This window comes from Sus scrofa, chromosome 9 (assembly GCF_000003025.6).
Source record: "Sus scrofa isolate TJ Tabasco breed Duroc chromosome 9, Sscrofa11.1, whole genome shotgun sequence".
Lineage (NCBI taxonomy): Eukaryota > Metazoa > Chordata > Mammalia > Artiodactyla > Suidae > Sus > Sus scrofa.
Window position 1 is genome coordinate 87,286,907 of NC_010451.4, and position 19,654 is coordinate 87,306,560.

The following is a 19,654-nucleotide window of genomic DNA, read 5'->3' on the forward strand; positions in this document are numbered from 1 at the left end:
AAGTTTTGAGGAACCTTGGGAAAGGACATTTTTACCAGTCATGCATGTTTGAATAAAATTTAGTATCCTAAAGCTGTTTGCCAGCCTTTCCAGGGTACTTTTCTCTTATACCTCTAATTAAAGTGAAAACTTTTCCCTTTCCAAATTCCTATAGTGCTTATGCTGTCCTATTCTTTTAAATAAATAATATGTATGAGGGCTGCAATGTTTCACAATTACAGGGGTCATTTGTAACACAGAGGTCCTGACTTTCGTAATGATATCTCACATTTATTGAGCACAGTACTAAATATTTGAAATACATTATCATTTGTCCCTAGTGATCCTACAAGTAGTTATTAGAGCCAGTGTCTTAACTGATAAGGAAGGTCAGAGTGGTAGAGTAATTTGCTTATAAAAATATAGCAAGAAAATGAGAGCAATGGAATTTGCATTACAGTCAGTCAGACTTCAAAGCCATTTTTCACTGTGTTATCCTCTGTGTAGGTTTTGCTGTTTCTTAATTACTCATACATGTATGTTATTTCTCCAGCGGTTCTCATTCTTTAGCTCACTTAAGAATCACCGTGGAAGCTTGTTAAAAATGCAGTTTTTGAACCCTTGTCACAAGGATTCTGATAGAGTAGATCCTAAATAAGGCCCACCTGTCTGAATCTAAGTTTTTAGGAGTGTCTTTAGGTCACACTCTGAGAAATCCCTGGTGTGAAATCTGTAAGACAGGAATTAGCTGAGCTACCTTCTCAACTCTGTACTGAAAATTCATAGTAAGCACTCAGCAAGTACATGTTAAATTCAAACATTGTTAAAACTGTTGCTCCTGTGCTAAAAATAGCCCGCAAAGTTTCATGGCATGAACCTGGGTGGACCTTAACTTGAATGTAAAGTTTGTGCAAGTTAGAAAAAGTCAATGCTAATTAGTAGGGTGAAGATCAAAGATATCTGACACAATGATTTATCTTTTCCCTATCAGTGTATTCTGGAAATTTAGGTGTATTCTGGTCTATTGTGTGTGTTCAAAGGCAACATATGTAGAAAAAGGAAAAGTGTAACTGAGAAAAGAACCAGAGAGGAATAGAACTGAGGTAAATCTTAGGTATAAAATTGAGTTCTTTGGGAGGGGATGAGAAGGAGATAAAGATAGGAGATGGGAGGTTAGTTCAACTCTTTGTGAATGTGGGTTCTTAGGAAAGGGATCAAAAGAAGTAAATTGTAAGTAACCTATACAATTGCAGGAGGTCTTGAAGAAGCCTAGTGGGAAAGAAGGCGAAAGGCAGGAGGATAAGGAGTAAAAAGCATCAGTGACAACGTAGGTCTTGGTTAGGGGATGGTTTTGTGTACCTCACATTTTTTGAGTGGCTCTGGCAGCTCAAGGCTCCTCCTGCTTTCCTTTATCCTGTAGGTATTCTGCTGTTGTCATTTCTTCCCCTGAGGTGCACACCTATCCATGTCTGAAGATGTGTCTTGGCTGGCTCAGAATTGGACTGAACACTAGCATTAGATAGAGTATGAGTAACATGACCAGTGAAATTCTGTCTGAAATAGAGAGAGAGGTCTTAGGTCTATTGAAATTCCCAAGATGTTCTGTTAAAACAATAGAAAAGTTCTTTAAAGAAGGATTTATACAGTACCCATGGAATATATTTCATGTTTCTCTTCAAATTTCTACAAAATGATAGTTGTTCCTAATTTACTATTTTTGATATTATGTTTTCCTTTCTATCTCTACCTAAATTTTTTTAATGTTAAAATTTATAGTTATATCAGTGAAAGATTAGAATAATCGTAGTATATTCACAATCATATGTGGCACAATATTTTTCCTTAGAGTACACATTTGCCTAATAAAAGAAAAAAGCAAAGAAAGGAAAAAGCTTTAGTAATTAGATCCCTGTTGTAACCCTAGGGGAGTGAGAAAGATTAATAGCTGTGCTGCAGAGCTCTGTTCCAGGGTGAGAGGCACCGTGTGTCACTGTTTTCTCCTGGGATGGAACTTGGCCTGAAGTAAAACGTGATTTCTATACTACTACTAATAATAATATCCAACATTTTTGAGCACCTGCTCCTTACCGACTACTTTACATTTATTTTCTCCAAGCCTCACAGCGACCTGGTAAGTTAAATAATTCGTGTTTAAACAACTGAGGCTCAGAGAGGTTAATTGACTTCTGGATCACCCAGCTAGTGAGACATTTTCCATGGGCACTTTGCTGCATGAAGGGATTTTCACATCCTCGGGAGGTAGTTTGCAGCATTAAAAAAAAAAAAAAAAAATCACAGAAAAAAATTTAAATGTATTAAGTTTTGAAGTGTGAAATAAAGAACCATGTCAATCTAAATTGCAACGGTAGATAAAGATCTTTTGTATTTGGCTGGCTGATCATGACCCGTGCCTTCACACTGGCAAGCTAGTAGACTGGGAGCCAGTTTCTTTTAAGCTTGCAAGGGGGCAAGTTTTCTGCAGAGAAGGTTATAGTGTACAGATTACAAAGCCCTCCTGCTGCACAGGTATCAGAGGTTGTCTGCTGCAAGTTCCTTCACTTCGACTATTACTTCCTTTTCTCAATTCTCTTTTGGACTTCTGTCTCGTGTGTATTTACAGGTAGACAAAGCTTTTTTTTAACAGCCCCTTTGCCATGACTGAGGAGGAGCCTTGTATGTCCTGCAGTTTCTAAGCATTGTGATTCTCGTTTTAAACTCAAACTGATGATAATGGTGGCTGTGACTTCCTGTTCCCTATTGTCCAAGAGGGAAGTTGCAGGTAGAGACTTTCAAAAGTCATAAAAATCAATGTAGAAAGGCTTTTTGATGAAATGGGCTCCATAGGAGCTGTGTGGGATATGACTTGTGTACTGGATACCCTGGGGCTAAGCCCCAGTGTTTTTAAAGTCGTGACTTATTAAGAAAAGGTCTATTTGTGTTAGTGCATCTCCTGAAGTTGGCAGAATTTTTTCTTATAAAATGAAATATTCAGCAGACCATTTATGGTGTTTTATATATTTTTATATACTACCATTGAGTTATAGTATAGGCTATGGGTTCCTATCTTAAATATGCAAAATACATGCATAACTAACTTCCAAACTGCATTCCCTGTTCTGTTGTTACACCCTGCAAGTTAGCCTGTGCTTAAATGATTCTCCTAAGTCTTTGAATGGAGCTTATTATTTGCTTTTAAAATGTCAGCACAGGGAGTATATGTGAGATATGTTGCCCTCCAGTGACCATTCTGTTCTTAGCTGTACTCTGAGAGTGCCTGTCCACTAGTTTCCAATCTCCAGAGACCCCAAGGTCCCCAGGGCCCTATTGTTTAACAGCTTAAGAATTGTCATGGGCATTACTTTTGCAGGCCTGCTTCTGCTACTGAAGTTGAAGGGGAACAAATACTCTTAAATCTCTGTATCTCATTCTCCTGTGTCTTAATAAACAGTGGTTAAATTATTTTGGTACAATTATGAATTGTGAAGTTTGTCTAATAAAGAAATAGATTTCCTTGGGCAGAGAAAAATCTGAAGCTAGTAAGGTGAGAAGCTGAAGCCTTCCAATGATCTGAGAAATCACTTTAGTTGAAGAGGTTTGGTAATGATTCTGTCTTGGACAACGTAATTCATAGACAAATTTTGTTTTTGGTGTCCAGTATCTTGCCCTTCATGAAGGACATATCTTGTCTGGGTCTGCTCTTTCTAGGTGGTGGTCTACACTCTATTTTTCTTCTTTATTTGATGTAAGTCAGACAATCACATTCTAGTCTTTCAGAACTTTAGATTAACAAATTGAATAAATGACTTTGGGATAAATGCCCAAAGTCAGGCAAGTACAGATTCACTGGTTTATCCCTTCCCCTTTAATAATTTATTGTGTATCTGTAGTACCAGGCATGGTGGTAGGTGTGGAGATTGCTGAGATGAGATAGTGCAATTCCTGAACCAGGGAATGTAGTCTTAGGATAAAAGTACTTCACTAATATAAGAAGTGCTATTATTATTTAACATAAGGGGTTTCTTTATAGGTATGGTATAAGACACGGTGGGAATATAGATGAGAAAGCTGACCTTTTACTTGGAGTGACTGGTTAAAAATTCACATTTGAACATGGCCTTAAAAATAGAGGTGATAGTATCCTTTGGGAGAGGAGGCACAAAAGCATGGAAACAGAAATGTGAATGATACTATGCAGGAATAATTAAATCTCACATTCAGCTGTGTGCTTTGCGGCAGCCACATGGGTACTTATACAAGTGGCTGATTTTTATAGTGCCCAGCAGTAATTAACAGTGTAGAATATCATCCGTGGAATAATGACAGATTGTCTAGAACCATACCACACACATAGCACAGTTATGTGTTAAGAAAAGGAAGGAGAGAACATGGGGTGAGATGAAAAGATTATGAAGAAATGTGGATGTCAACTAATTAGTTTACACATCACCACATTTTTTTTTACTCATTCATTTGTTCAGACATTCCTTAAAGGCAGGGATACCAGATAGAAGGCTAAAGAATGCAATTAAGAATGAATGATTACTTGAGTCAAGGCAGTGTTCATTGAAAGTGAAAGGAGAGCTGAGGTATCAAATATTTTTAAGACATCAGTTCTGGCTTTGGTGGTTGTCTATGGGAAATGCAAGTAATTACAAGAGAAATTACATGGAATCTGAGCTTTCTGTCGTGTGTATTCAATAAGAATTTGTTGAATTGAATAGAACGTTAAGAGTGATTTTTCTTTTCTTTCTTTTTTTATTTTTATTTTTTGTCTTTTTGTCTTTATAGGGCTGCACTTGAGGCATGTGGACTTTCCCAGGCTAGGGGTCCAATTAGAGCTGTAGCCACCAACCTACACCAGAACTACAGCAACCCAGGATCAGAGCCACGTCTGTGACCTGTACCACAGCTCACAGCAACGCCGGATCCTTAACCCACTGAGCAAGGCCAGGGATTGAGTGCGCGTCCTCATGGATGCTAGTTGAGTTCATTAACTGCTGAGCCATGATGGGAACTCCAAGAGTAATTTTTCTATCAGAAAGTGGGCATAGAAGGAACATACTTGAACATAATAAAGACTGTATATGCCAGACCCACAGGTAACAGCATACTCAGCCATGAAAAGCTGAAAGCAATTCCTCTAAGATCTGGAATAAGACAAGGATGCCCATTCCTGCCACTTTTACTCAGCATAGTTTTAGAAGTTCTAGCCACAGCAATCAGAGAAGAAAAAGAAATAAAAGACGTCCAAATTGGAAAAGAAGTATAACTGTCACTATTTGCAGGTGACATGATACTATACATATAAAATCCTGAAGATGCTACCAAAAAAACTTCTAGAGCTAATCAATGAATTCAGTAAGGTTTCAGGATAAAAAGTTAATATACAAAAATCTGTTGCATTTCTATAACCAACAACAATAAAACAGAAAGAGAAACTAATGAAACAATCTTATTTACCATTGCATCAAAAAGAATAAAACACCTAGAGAATAAACCTACTTAAGGAGACAAGAGACTTATAACTACACAAACTATGACACTGATGAAAGAAATTGAAGATGACACAAACATATGGAAAGATATACCACGTTCTTGAATTGGAAGAATCAATATTGATAAAATGATTATACTTCCCAAGCAATCTAAAAATTTAATGCAATCCTGATCAAATTACCAATGGCATTCTTCACAGAACTGAAACAAAGAATTTTAACATTTATTTGGAAACAAAAAGTACCTGAATAGCCAAGGCAACTCTGAGAAAGAAAAATGGGGCTGGAGGAATAAGCCCCCTTGCTTCAGACTATATTACAAAGCTACAGTCATCAAAACAGTATGGTGCTGGCACATAAAGGGACATATAGATCAATGAAACAGGATAGAAAGCCCAGATATAAACGCATACATTTATGGTCAATTAATCTATGACAGAGGAGACAAGAATATACAATGTAGAAAAGACAGTCTCTTCAATAAGTGGTGCTGGGAAAATTGGACAGCTAGGTGTAAAAGAATGAAATTAGAAATTCTAACACCATGCACAAAAATGAACTCAAAGTGGATTAAAAACCTAAATGTAAGACTGTTTACTCTCAAACTCCTAGAGGAAAACATAGAGCACTTTGACATAAATCAAAGCAATATATTTTTGGATCCATCTTTTTATTATTATTATTATTATTTTTAATAGTTATTTCTCCAATACAAATTTTTTTTCTACTGTACAGCATGGTGACCCAGTTGCACATACAAGTACCATTCTATTTTAGCCCATTATCATGCTCCATCATAAGTGACTAGACATAGTTCCCAGAGCCACACAGCAGGATCTCATTGCTAATCCGTTCCAAAGGCAATAGTTCGCATCTATTAACCACAAACTCCCAGTCCATCCCACTCCCTCCTCCTCCTCCTCGGCAACCACAAGTCTGTTCTCCAAGACCATGATTTTCTTTTCTGTGGAAAGGTTCATTGTGCCGTATATTAGATTCCAGATGTGTGATATCATATGGCATTTGTCTTTCTCTTTCTGACTTACTTCACTCAGGATGAGAGTCCCTAGTTCCATCCATGTTGCCGCAAGTGGCATTATTTTGGTTTTTTTTATGCTGAGTAGTATTCCATTGTGTATCTATACCACATCTTCCTAATCCAATCACCTGTCAATGGACATTTGGGTTGTTTCCCTGTCTTGGCTATTGTGAGTAGAGCTGCAATGAACATGCCGGTGCGTGTGTCTTTTTCAAGGAAAGTTTTTGTCTGGATTTATGCCCAAGAGTGGGACTGCTGGGTGGTCACATGGTAGTTCTGTGTATAGTTTTCTAAGATAGTCCATACTGTTCTCCATAGTGGTTGTACCAGCTTCCATTGCCACCAACAGTGCCAGAGGGTTCCCTTTTCTCCACACCCCATCCAGCCTTTGTTATTTGTGGACTTTTTAATGATGGCCTTTCTGACTGGTGTGAGGTGGAGTCTCGTGGTAGTTTTGCTTTGCATTTCTCTAATAATCAGGATGTTGAACATTTTTTCATGTGCTTGTTGGCCATCTGTACATCTTCTTTGGAGAAATGTCTATTCAGCTCTTTTGCCCATTTTTCCATTGGGTGGTTGGCTTTTTTGCTCTTGAGTTGTATAAGTTGCTTGTATATTCTAGAGATTAAGTCCTTGTCAGCAGCATCATTTGAAACTATTTTTTCCCGTTCTGTAAGTTGTCTTTTTGTTTTCTTTTTGGTTTCCTTTGCTGTGCAAAAGCTTGCCAGTTTGATTAGGTCCCATTGGTTTATTTTTGCTCTTATTTCTGTTGCTTTGGGAGACTGACCTGAGAAAATATTCATAAGGTTGATATCAGAGAATGTTTTGCCTATGTTCTCTTCCAGGAGTTTGATGGCGTCTTGTCTTATATTTAAGTCTTTCAGCCACTTTGAGTTTATTTTCGTGCATGGTGTGAGGGTGTGTTGTAGTTTCGTTGATTTGCATGCAGCTGTCCAGGTTTCCCAGCAATACTTGCTGAAAAGACTGTCTTTTTCCCCTTTGATGTTCTTGCCTCCTTTGTCAAAGATTCACTGACCAGAGGTGTCTGGGTGTATTTCTGGGTTCTCCATTCCGTTCCATTGGTCTGCCTGTCTGTTTTGGTATCCGTACCACACTGTCCTGATGACTGTGGCTTTGTAATATTGCCTGAAGTGTGGGAGAGTGACGCCTCCTGCTTGGTTTTTGTTCCTCAGGGTTGCTTTGGCAATTCTGGGTCTTTTGTGGTTCCATATACATTTTTGGATTGTTTGTTGTAGTTGTGTGAAAAATGTCATGGGTAATTTGATAGGGATTGCACTGAATCTGTAGATTGCTTTGCGTAGTGTGGTCATTTTTACCATATTAATTTTTCCAACCCAGGAGCATGGAATAGCTTTCCATTTCTTTACATCTTCTTTAATTTCCTTGATTAATGTTTTATAGTTCTCGGCATATAAGTCCTTCACCTCTTTGGTCAGCTGTATTCCCAGGTGCTTGATTTTTGGGGGTGCAATTTTAAAAGGTATTGTATTTTTGTATCCTTTTCTAATATTTCGTTGTTAGTGTGGAGAAATGTGACTGATTTCTGAATGTTAATCTTACATCCTGCTACTTTGCTGAATTTGTTGATCAGTTCAAGTAGTTTTGGGGTTGAGTCCTTAGGGTTTTCTATATCTAGTATCATGTCATCTGCATACAGTGACAGTTTTACCTCTTCTCTTCCTATTTGGATGCCTTTTATTTCTTTTGTTTGTCTGATTGCTGTGGCTAGGACTTCCACTACTATGTTGAATAAAGGTGGTAAGAGGGGCATCCTTGTCTCATTCCAGATTTTGGTGGACAGGCTTTCAGCTTTTCTCCATTGAGTATTATATTTGCTGTGGGTTTGTCGTACATGGCTTTTTATTATGTTAAGGTATGTTCCCACTATACTCACTTTGGTAAGAGTTTTGATCAGGAATGGATGTTGGACTTTGTCAAATGCTTTTTGTGCATTGTGTCCATCTTCTAAAGTAATGTAAATAGGAGTTCCCGTCGTGGTGCAGTGGTTAACGAATCCAACCAGGCACCATGAGGTTGTGGGTTCGATCCCTGCTCTTGCTCAGTGGGTCAATGTTCCGGCGTTGCCGCGAGCTGTGGTGTAGGTCGCAGACACGGCTCGGATCCCACGTTGCTGTGGCTCTGGCGTAGGCTGGCAGCTACAGCTCCGATTCGACCCCTAGCCCAGGAACCTCCATATGCCGCAGGAGTGTTCCAAGAAATGGCAAAAAGACAAAAAAAAATGATAGTAATAATAATAATGTAAATAAAAATAAGAATAAACAAATGATACCTAATTAAACTTAAAAGCTTTTGGATAGCAAAGAAAACCATAAAGAAAATTAAAAGACAGGAGTTCCCGTAATGGCACAGTGGAAACGAATTTGACTAAGAACCATGAGGTTGCAGGTTCGATCCCTGGCCTCCCTCAGTGGGTTAAGGATCTGGTGTTGCCATGAGCTGTGGTGTACATCGCAGACATGGCTCAGACCTGGTGTTTCTGTGGCTCTGGAGTAAGGCGGCGACTACAATTCCAATTCACCTTCTAGCCTGGGAACCTCCATATGCCATGGGTGTTGCCCTAAAAAAAAGACAAAAGACAAAAAAAAAAAAAAAAAAAAAAAAAAAAAAAAAAAAAAAAAAACACCAAGATGAAAAGACAGTTTACACAATGGGAGAAAGTATTTACAAATAATGCGATGAACAAGGGCTTAATCTCCCAGTTATACAAACAGCTCCAACAGCTCAATATCAAAAAACCAAACAACCCAGTTAAAAAATGGGCACAAGTTCTAAGTAGATGTTTCTCTGAAGAAGACATACAGATGACCAAAAGGGACATGAAAATATATTCTCATAGTAAAGAAGAGCAAATCAAAAGTGTAATGAGGTATCACCTCACACTGGTCAGAATGGCTGTCATCAAATAGTCTACAAATATGAGTTTGTTGAATTGAATAGAATGTTAAAAGTGATTTTCTATCACTGTTTCCTTCAGTTCCTTTTTTCTTTTTCAATATTGCTTTGGGTGTTCAGGGTATTTTGTGTATCCATGCAAATTTTAAAATATTTTGTTCTAGTTCTGTTAAGAATGTTATTGGTAATTTTTTTTGTTTTTAATGGGTGAACGTGTGGCATATGGAAGTTCCCAGGTTATGGGTCAAATTGGAGCTATAGCTGCCAGCCTATGCCACAGCCACAACAATGTCAGATCGAAGCTACATCTACAACCTACGCAGTAGCTCACAGCAAGGACAGATCCTTAACCCATTGAGCAAGGCCAGAGATTGAACCTGAGTCCTCATGGATACTAGTCAGATTCATTACCATTGAGCCACAATGTGAACGCCATCATTGGTAACTTGGTAGGGATTGCATTAACTCTGTAGATTGTCTTATGTATTATAGTCATTTTGACAATATCACTTATATAGAGAATATTTAAAAAGATAAAAATGAACTTATTTACCAAACAGAAATAGACGCATGGATATAGAAAATAAACTTGTAGTTACCAAAGGGGAAAGGTGGGGGCTGGATAAATTAGGAGGTTGGGGTTAACATATACACACTACTATGTATAAAACAGATAATCAACAGGGACGTGTTGTATATACCACAGTAAGTATACTCACCATTTTGTAATAACCTATAAGAGAAAAGGATCTGAAAAGGAATACATATATACAAACTGAATGACTTTGCTGTACACCTGAAACCAATACAACATTGTAAATCAACTAAACTTCAATAAAATAACAATAAAAAATAGGAATTCCCCCCAAAAAAAGTCAAAAATCATATGATCATCTCAATAGACGCAGAAAAAGCATTTGACAAAGTTCAACATCCATTCATGATCAAGACCCTCGCCAAAGTGGGTATAGAGGGAACATTCCTGAATATAATCAAAGCCATTTATGAGAAACCCACAGCAAATATAATCCTCAATGGGGAAAAACTGAAAGCCTTCTCACTCAAATCTGGAACAAGACAGGGATGCCCACTCTCACCACTGCTCTTCAACATCGTTTTGGAAGTCTTAGCCACAGCAATTAGACAAACAAAAGAAATCAAAGGCATCCATATAGGAAGAGAAGAGATCAAACTGTCACTGTAGGCAGATGACATGATACTATACCTAGAAAACCCTAAGGACTCAACCCCAAAACTCCTTGAACTGATTAATAAATTCAGCAAAGTGGCAGGATATAAGATTAACATTCAGAAGTCAGTTGCATTTCTGTATACCAGCAATGAAACATTAGAAAAGGAATACAAAAATACGATACCTTTTAAAATTGTACCACACAAAATCAAATACCTCGGAATACACCTGACCAAAGAAGTAAAGGACCTATATGCCGAGAACTATAAAACCTTAATCAAAGAAATCAAAGAAGATGTAAAGAAATGGAAAGATATTCCATGTTCCTGGATTGGAAAAATCAATATTGTGAAAATGGCCATCCTACCCAAAGCAATCTACAGATTCAATGCAATCCCTATCAAATTACCCATGACATTGTTCACAGAACTAGAACAAACAATCCAAACATTTATATGGAACCACAAAAGACCCAGAATCGCCAAAGCAATCCTGAGAAACAAAAACCAAGCAGGAGGCATAACTCTCCCAGACTTCAAGAAATACTACAAAGCCACAGTCATCAAAACAGTGTGGTACTGGTATCAAAACAGACAGACAGACCAATGGAACAGAATAGAGAATCCGGAAATTAACCCTGACACCTATGGTCAATTAATCTTTGACAAGGGAGGCAAGAACATAAAATGGGAAAAGGAAAGTCTATTCAGCAAGCATTGCTGGGAAACCTGGACAGCTGTATGCAAAGCAATGAAACTAGAACACACCCTCACACCATGCACAAAAATAAACTCCAAATGGCTGAAAGACTTAAATATACGACAGGACACCATCAAACTCCTAGAAGAAAACATAGGCAAAACACTCTCTGACATCAACATCATGAATATTTTCTCAGGTCAGTCTCCCAAAGCAATAGAAATTAGAGCAAAAATAAACCCATGGGACCTCATCAAACTGAAAAGCTTTTGCACAGCAAAGGAAACCCAAAAGAAAACAAAACGACAACTTACAGAATGGGAGAAAACAGTTTCAAATGATGCAACTGACAAGGGCTTAATCTCTAGAATATATAAGCAACTTATACAACTCAACAGCAAAAAAACCAATCAATCAATGGAAAAATGGGCAAAAGACCTGAATAGACATTTCTCCAAAGAAGATATACAGATGGCCAACAAACACATGAAAAAATGCTCAACATCGCTGATTATAAGAGAAATGCAAATCAAAACTACCATGAGATACCACCTCACACCAGTCAGAATGGCCATCATTAATAAATCCACAAATAACAAGTGCTGGAGGGGCTGTGGAGAAAAGGGAACCCTCCTGCATTGTTGGTGGGAATGTCAACTGGTACAGCCACTATGGAGAACAGTATGGAGATACCTTAGAAATCTATACATAGAACTTCCATATGACCCTGCAATCCCACTCTTGGGCATCTATCCAGACAAAGCTCTACTTAAAAGAGACACATGCACCTGCATGTTCATTGCAGCACTATTCACAATAGCCAGGACATGGAAACAATCCAAATGTCCATCGACAGAGGATTGGATTCGGAAGAGGTGGTATATATACACAATGGAATACTACTCAGCCATAAAAAAGGATGACATCATGCCATTTGCAGCAACATGGATGGAACTAGAGAATCTCATCCTGAGTGAAATGAGCCAGAAAGACAAAGACAAATACCATATGATATCACTTATAACTGGAATCTAATATCCAGCACAAATGAACATCTCCTCAGAAAAGAAAATCATGGACTTGGAGAAGAGACTTGTGGTTGCCTGATGGGAGGGGGAGGGAGTGGGAGGGATCGGGAGCTTAGGCTTATCAGACACGACCTAGAATAGATTTACAAGGAGATCCCGCTGAATAGCATTGAGAACTATGTCTAGATACTCATGGTGCAACAGAAGAAATGGTGGGGGAAAAACTGTAATTGTAATGTATACATGTAAGGATGACCTGACCCCCTTGCTGTACAGTGGGAAAATAAAATAAATAAAAAAAAAAAAATGAAAATAACTAAAAAAAAAAAAAAAAAAATAGGAATTCCCATTGTGGCTCCACAAGTTAAGGCCCTGACATTGTCTCTATGAGGATGTGGGTTCGGTTCCCTGACTCATTCAGTGGGTTTAAGATCTAGTGTTTGCTGCAAGCTGCATAATAGGTCACAGATGTGGCTTGGATCCTTTGTGGCTGTGGCTGTGGCTGTGGTGTAGGCTGGCAGCTGCAGCTCCAATTCGACCCCTAGCCTGGGAACTTCGATATGCCACAGGTGGGGCTCTAAAAAGAAAAAAAAAAAAAAAAGTTAAAACATTTGGGATGAGCAAAAAGAAAAAAGAAACCAAACAGGTTGAATGACAGAGATGAGATAGTAGTATACTGATAGGCCGAGATAAGGTAGGTAGTGCTTGATAGTTGCTGGATGAAAGTCTAAATTTGAAATAAGAGAAATGATTTGAGGGTAAGAGTGTACAGGCTGCAATCCTATAGGATACACAGATGTGTGCTAGAAATAGCCTGCCTGGCTGTTTCGATTAACAAGTAAAAACTCAAGTTGCCTGGTTGTTGAAAAATGGTTACACTTGTATTTCACCAGTAGGAGAAAACTTTCAGTCCAGAATTTGATCATGGTTTAGAGAGAGTGACATCTCTCACAGAATATAAGCAAGCTATACTACTTAGTTTAATTCTGAACTTTCAGGTACAAACTATTGGGTGTAAGATTGGCTTCTAGGATGTATTGTATAACATGGTGACTATACCCAGTATTTTGTCTTTTTCTTTTTTTTTTTCTTTTCTTTTCTTTTCTTTTTTAGGGTCATACTGACAGCATATGGAGGTTCCTAGGCTGGGGTCAAATCGGAGCTACAGCTGCTGGTCTACACCACAGCCACAACAACTCGGGATCTGAGCCGAGTCTGTGACCTACCCCACAGCTCACAGCAATGCTAGATCCTTAACCCACTGAGCAAGGCCAGGGATCGAACCCACAACCTCATGGTTGCTAGTTGGATTTGTTTTAACTGTGCCACAACGGGAACTCCTTTTTTTTTTTTTTTTTTTTAAGGCCTGCACCCACTTCATGAGGAGGTTCCCAGGTTAGGGGTTGAATCAGAGCTGTCTCTGCCGGCCTTTGCCACAGCCACAGCAATGCCAGACCAGAGCCGCGTCTGCAACCCACACCACTGCTCACGGCAATGCCAGAGCCTTAACCTACTAAATGAGGCCAGGGATCAAACCTGAGGCCTCATGGACACTAGTTGGATTCGTTTCTACTGAGCACTATGGGAACTCCCAATAGCCAGTATTTTGAAATAACTGGTCATTAAAGCATAACCTTTAAAATTGTATAAAAGATAAAAATAATACTTTTTAAAGAAAAAAAGTGATTTTCTAGTGTATTTTCTCTAAAAATGAAATTATGGTAGAATTTCAGGTTCTGAGGCATAGGACAGAGTTTCTAGGTCTGATGAACCTCCTGAAACTCAATACCCTGTACAGTGGATGCCATGAATTGAATCTGCCCCTTAAGCCTACTATACAGAGGACCTGGGACTAGTGGTTCCAATCTCAGAAGAGCAGGATTTGCAGATACATGTCAGTGGCTTTGTAGGCTGAACTGTGCTTTACAATGTGACCTAAGTCTGTGAAAGATATATTAGAAACGCATAGTTTTTGTTAACTACACAGACTACAAAAATATTCTACTTTCTCATTGACATCCTGTCCAAAATAATGCCACTTGCCTGAAAGGGAAAAAAAAAAAAGGAAACAGAAATAAGAAGTCAGGTCACAGTTTTAAAAAAACTGATGTTGGAGTTCCTGTTGTGGTGTACTGGGTTAACGATCTTGCTTATTGCTGTGGAGGCACAGGTTCAAGTCCCAGCCCAGCACAATGGGTTAAGGATCTGGTGTTGCCACAAGTGTGGCGTAGGTCGCAGCTCTGGCTCAGATTTGATCCCTGGCCCGGGAACTTCCATATGCTGCTGGTGTGGCTGAAAAAACCAAAAAGCAAAAATAAAGATTGTAGTGGTCAGATGAAGTCTAAGTCAAATATGAAAGCTTATACTGTGACAATCCTTGTAGACATTCATTATAACTTTTCAATTTATTTGATTGTTTTTGTGATTGAGTTCAGTCTATTCAATGGCTAGATAAGTTCTTTGGTAAGGACCTGTAACTCAGTGAGTCAGTTCTGAAATTGTGATGAGTAGGTAGGTAAGTCTTGGTATTCATGAAGCTTTGTTAGAATGACCTGTAATCCCCTATGATAAAACAAAGAGATCACTGGACTAAGAGGCCAGTCCTCCCATTTGTCAGCTACATGTCTTTGAATAAATTCCTGAAACTCTCATTAGCCTCAAATTCCTCATCTGTAAAATGGAAATAAAAATGGTTTCCTCAGTCTGTTCCTGAGGGCTGTTGCGAAGATTGAGGAAATAATCTTTATGCAATTTCTTTATGACCTGTAAGGCTCTGCTGATTTGCCATGTTATTACTATGGAATAGATCTTGTAGGTGGACTGGTTCAAGGACCTGTGGAACCACCTCCACAATGATCAATGATGTTAATGAGAGAGGGTAGTCTGGGCCAGTGTAATGTGTTAATTTCCTCACTTTCCCTGTCTGTACAGGTAAGCTAAGCTGTTGCAAGATGTCACTTCTTTGGGCTGTTGCCCTGAGCTATATCCCAGGACAGTATAGAAATAATTTACTTATGGACAGCTGACCAAAATGTAGTCAGAGATGACCTTTTTGAAGCCAAAACTCTTAGGCCCTTATTGTAGATTTGGGTGGTTCAAGGAATATAATTGAAAAATAATGCTTCTGGAATCTCAGTGGGTAAAAGATTTATAGCATCGGTTTTGCACTCATTGTGTTTGTATTTATGTCATGAAATGTGCATATATATACATATATAAATTTTTACAGCATAGACAAATTAGTGTGAAAATTAATTGAAACTATTATTGAAGGTGGATGTATTTCTGTATCTGCTTTAATAGTCTGTACTTACAATCAGCATAACTTTCTTTTTCTTTTTTTCACTTATCTACCCAAGAGAAGGCTGGTTTCCTAGACTTATCATAAGAATGACTAATATACAAGGGAAAACTTTCCTTTCCTAAGAAAATAGTCTATTTCTCTCTAGTCCATTTAGATAAAGAAGTGTGGGAAGGTTTAAGAATAAATTCCCCTTTCTCATGGACAAATGTTCCCCTACTGACACAAGCAGCTCAGAACGGTCTTAATTTGTGTCAAATTCTGTATCAGTTTTGAATAGGGCTGCTAACCCACTAATTTTGCTGTCTATGAATAGAGGGAAGCTTGTGTGTACACACATGCACACACACACAATATGCATATACACGTAGAGTATCGATACCCCTGAAACATTGGAAACATTTTAGGAGAGCTCTTTAAATGACCATATGTCAGTTATGCAGCTATAGGTTTTGTGATAACTTTGGTTTAATGTGGCTCATTGGGAATGTAGATGTAATAAATGGAAATTAGTATGCATCAACTAGTTTCATAGAATTGCATATTAATTTTCTTTATAATAGTGTTCAGATAACAAGGCTTTCATAATTTTAGAAGAATATATTATGATTAGGCAGTTATTAAAAAGGTTGAATGGCAAGGAGAGTAGTTTAAATTTTAAAAAGGTATTTAATGATGGTATTTTGGAAGCAAAATTTATATTTCTGTCTGAGATTCACTTTGCAACTCAAGTCTAGAGCTATGAAGATGAAACTCAGCAATTATATAACTAGACATGAATCAGCTTTTCGTGGACAGTTGTTATGTGTGTTTGTGGAAATAAATGGCAGAAGTATGTAGAAATAGAAACATCTTTTTAATTTTGGATTTTGGAATAAATAGCAAAACTTTGGCTTTGGTATGTATTACCACTGTTCAGCTGTTGGAGAGTATTGATTCAGTTGAGTTGTATTTGTAAATATGCAATGTCAATTGTACAAAGCAACATTATTGATTAAAAAGATTTTTTTTTTAAACAAAATAGCTATGCATCCAATGGGAGGTACACTTCCATGCTGCTTCATTTACATTTTCTTAAAGTTTCCTGTCCCTTCCCTTTTGTTATTTTTAATTTAAAATCAAGTAATGACACTGAGAATCAAGAATGTATCAAGAGCATTTATAAATATTTCAGTTGCCATAAAGAAATTAAAATGCCAGATAACTCCAAGTCCACACTCACTGATTTTAGATAGTCTATAAATTCAAATCTCACTCAACTTTTTTTTTTTTTCCTTTTTAGGGCTGCACTTGCAGCATGTGGAAGTTCCCAGGCTAGGGGTCAAATCAGAGCTGCAGCCACCAGCCTATGCCACAGCCCCAGCAATGCTAGATATGGGCTGCATCTGTGATCTATGCTGCATCTTGGGGCAATGCCAGATCCTTAACCCACTGAGCAAGGTCAGGGATTGAACCCACATCCTCATGGATGCCAGTCAGGTTTGTTTATGCTGAACCAAGGGGAACTCCAAATCTCTCTCAACTTTGATTTTGCATCATTACCTTTTAATTATGAAGCACATGACATCTCAATTTTCTCATCTATGAGGGTGGGGAGGGAAGTTACAAGTATCTATTAGTATGGTTGATGTGAAAATGATACAAAATATGGTAGTATGTGTAACAGTACTTTGTAACAATAAAGAACTATGCAAATGATGTTATTACTTTAAAGTATGACATTGACATCTTTTTATGTAGAAGCTACTATGAGAATATCTGTTTGCTGATACAGAAATCAAAGGAATTTTCCACTCTTCAAGTTTCATCTTTTTTTTTTGTAGAAATATAACTTTCTTATGAACCTGGAAATAAAGATTCTTTAAATAATGCTGACAAAATAAGCATATCAGTATAATATTTGAAGGAGATTTATAAAAACTTACATTATATTGTTTCTAAATTTTAATGTATATCCAGCGCAAAAGATGTGGTAAAAAGTAGCCTGATAGAACTGATGACTCTACTTAACTCTTAATTGTTTTTAATAACTAGCATACTTCTATTTTGAGGCCATTTGAAGTATTATAGGTATTTTTAGTGATGTTATATAGTTCTTCAAAGGAGATATGTATTTATATCCTGATTTATACACTTGGGCAAAAATAGTAATAACACTTTCAAAATACTGAAGGGAAAACGAGTCACAATAAATATGTTGGATTCTCAAGATAAGGAGATGTACAATTCTCAGAGTTACAGCATTCTGTCTATAAAAATAGTGCAATTGGGATATACTATTTTTGTAAGAAACTAATTAAGTACAACTTTAAAAGTTTCTTCTTCCTCTTCTTTTTTTTTTTAAACTTTGACGTTCCAGTAAACTGTGAGGAGAATGTCCTTCCAATTGCTTTTCCTCTGCTGCAATGTCTAGAAGTGAGAGTATATTCAAATTAAAAGCAGAAAGTCCCTTAAATTCCTTTCAAGAAGTCCATCCTGTAAGTGCCACTCCTAGAAAGACTATGGTTGTTATTACTTTTGGCTGGAACAAGATTGCAAAAGACTTCAAGAGGAAATGGAAGTTGTAATGGGACTTTTCGGTCACCCTTATAGTTTATGGTGTGTTTGTTCCATTTTTTTTTTTTTTTAATCCATTGAAACTTTTTTGTTTGTTTTTTGTTTTACCAACAAGTCCTTGTCTGTAGTAACCTTTGACCATGATAGTTAAGGACACTATGTAATAAGATACCTGTATCCCAAAATTGCAAAAAAAAAAAAAAAAATTCTGTAATAATGATAACAGCAAACAAGTTAGAATAGGAAGTACATAGGAAGCTAATTATAATTATGTGAAGTGCTTTTTATTGATGTGAAAATGATACAAAATATGGTAATATGTGTAACAGTACTTTGTAACAATATTCCCTATTATTTTACTTTGATGTTTGCAGTATTTTTGTGCTTTAAACAGACTGGTAAATTTGCTCTTTTAGAAATGAAAACTTAAGATTGATGGATTCAACCTGGCCTCAAAGCCTCTAGGTTGAGCTGTGGCTGAGCTGAGACTCTAAGGCTGGTTCTCTGTTTATTTTCCTGGGTGGCTTGCCATAATCTATATAATATACATTCATTTTTCTATGTTCTAGGTTTCCCCTTTCCCAGCCTCTCGTGGACCAGCGTTGCCAGCTGAAGGAAGGTTGTGAATCTGCATCCCAGCCCATTAGTCCTTCTCCTGATTCCCGTGATGAGTTCACCAGTGCAGCCTGGTCAGTTTGGTTGTTTCTTAAGCTATTAACAGATGTAATATGAAAGATGTTGCTTTGTGTTGCTTCAAACCAAGCAATTTAACTTATGAAAGGACTTTTTATTCTGATGAGGATGTGTGGATACAATGAATTTTGAATTTTGTGTTCTATAGCTAATCCTTTGTTATGTAACCATCTTGCTTTCCAGGCAATTAATTTCATTTGAATTATTATCTGAGCACTGGGCTTTAGTTCTTCTGCTAATGTAACATTTGGATTGAATTTTATGAAGTTATAAATATTTATTAAATATGTTGTAGGCATCTAATTCATATCCATAGTCTTTCTGAGTCCGTGTCTGTATGTTTTAAATTGTGTCATAGGCTTTGGATATCAGCTTGTGGACTCATTTTCCTCCTCCTTCTCTTTGACACACAGGAAGGATATTTCTCCTCCCTGCCCTTCTTTGCTGCCACTCCTGTTTCCTACATACATGTTTAATTATAATCTCAGCACCTGCTTCCTCTGAGTCCAGTGTAATGTGTGGCTCATGTAGTGTTGTGATAAGCACAGCCAACACCCATTTCTCCAGGAACAGGGTGTCACTTTGGGAACAAACACAATCCAAGTCTTAAAAATGATGGAGTAGTTTCAGATATCATATGTTAAACATAGAGAAATTTAAAAAGAATTTTCTGTTTGAATCATTGTAGGAGTATTTATTTCTATATATTCTTTAAAAAAAAATCTCTCAGCACGTTGG

At 37.5% G+C, this 19,654-nt stretch overlaps 1 protein-coding gene across 19 annotated transcripts in view; it reads left to right on the top strand.

Moving 5' to 3' along the window:
* HDAC9 (histone deacetylase 9) overlaps nucleotides 1–19,654 on the top strand; it is a 1,028,404-nt gene that overhangs the window by 122,507 nt on the left and 886,243 nt on the right. For all 19 annotated transcript variants that reach the window (XM_021102482.1, XM_021102481.1, XM_021102503.1 and 16 more), the window contains one exon: nucleotides 18,793–18,912. In XM_021102482.1, the coding sequence (XP_020958141.1) occupies nucleotides 18,891–18,912 (22 nt within the window). In that variant the 5' untranslated portion in view covers nucleotides 18,793–18,890. The remainder of the gene's footprint in view (nucleotides 1–18,792; nucleotides 18,913–19,654) is intronic.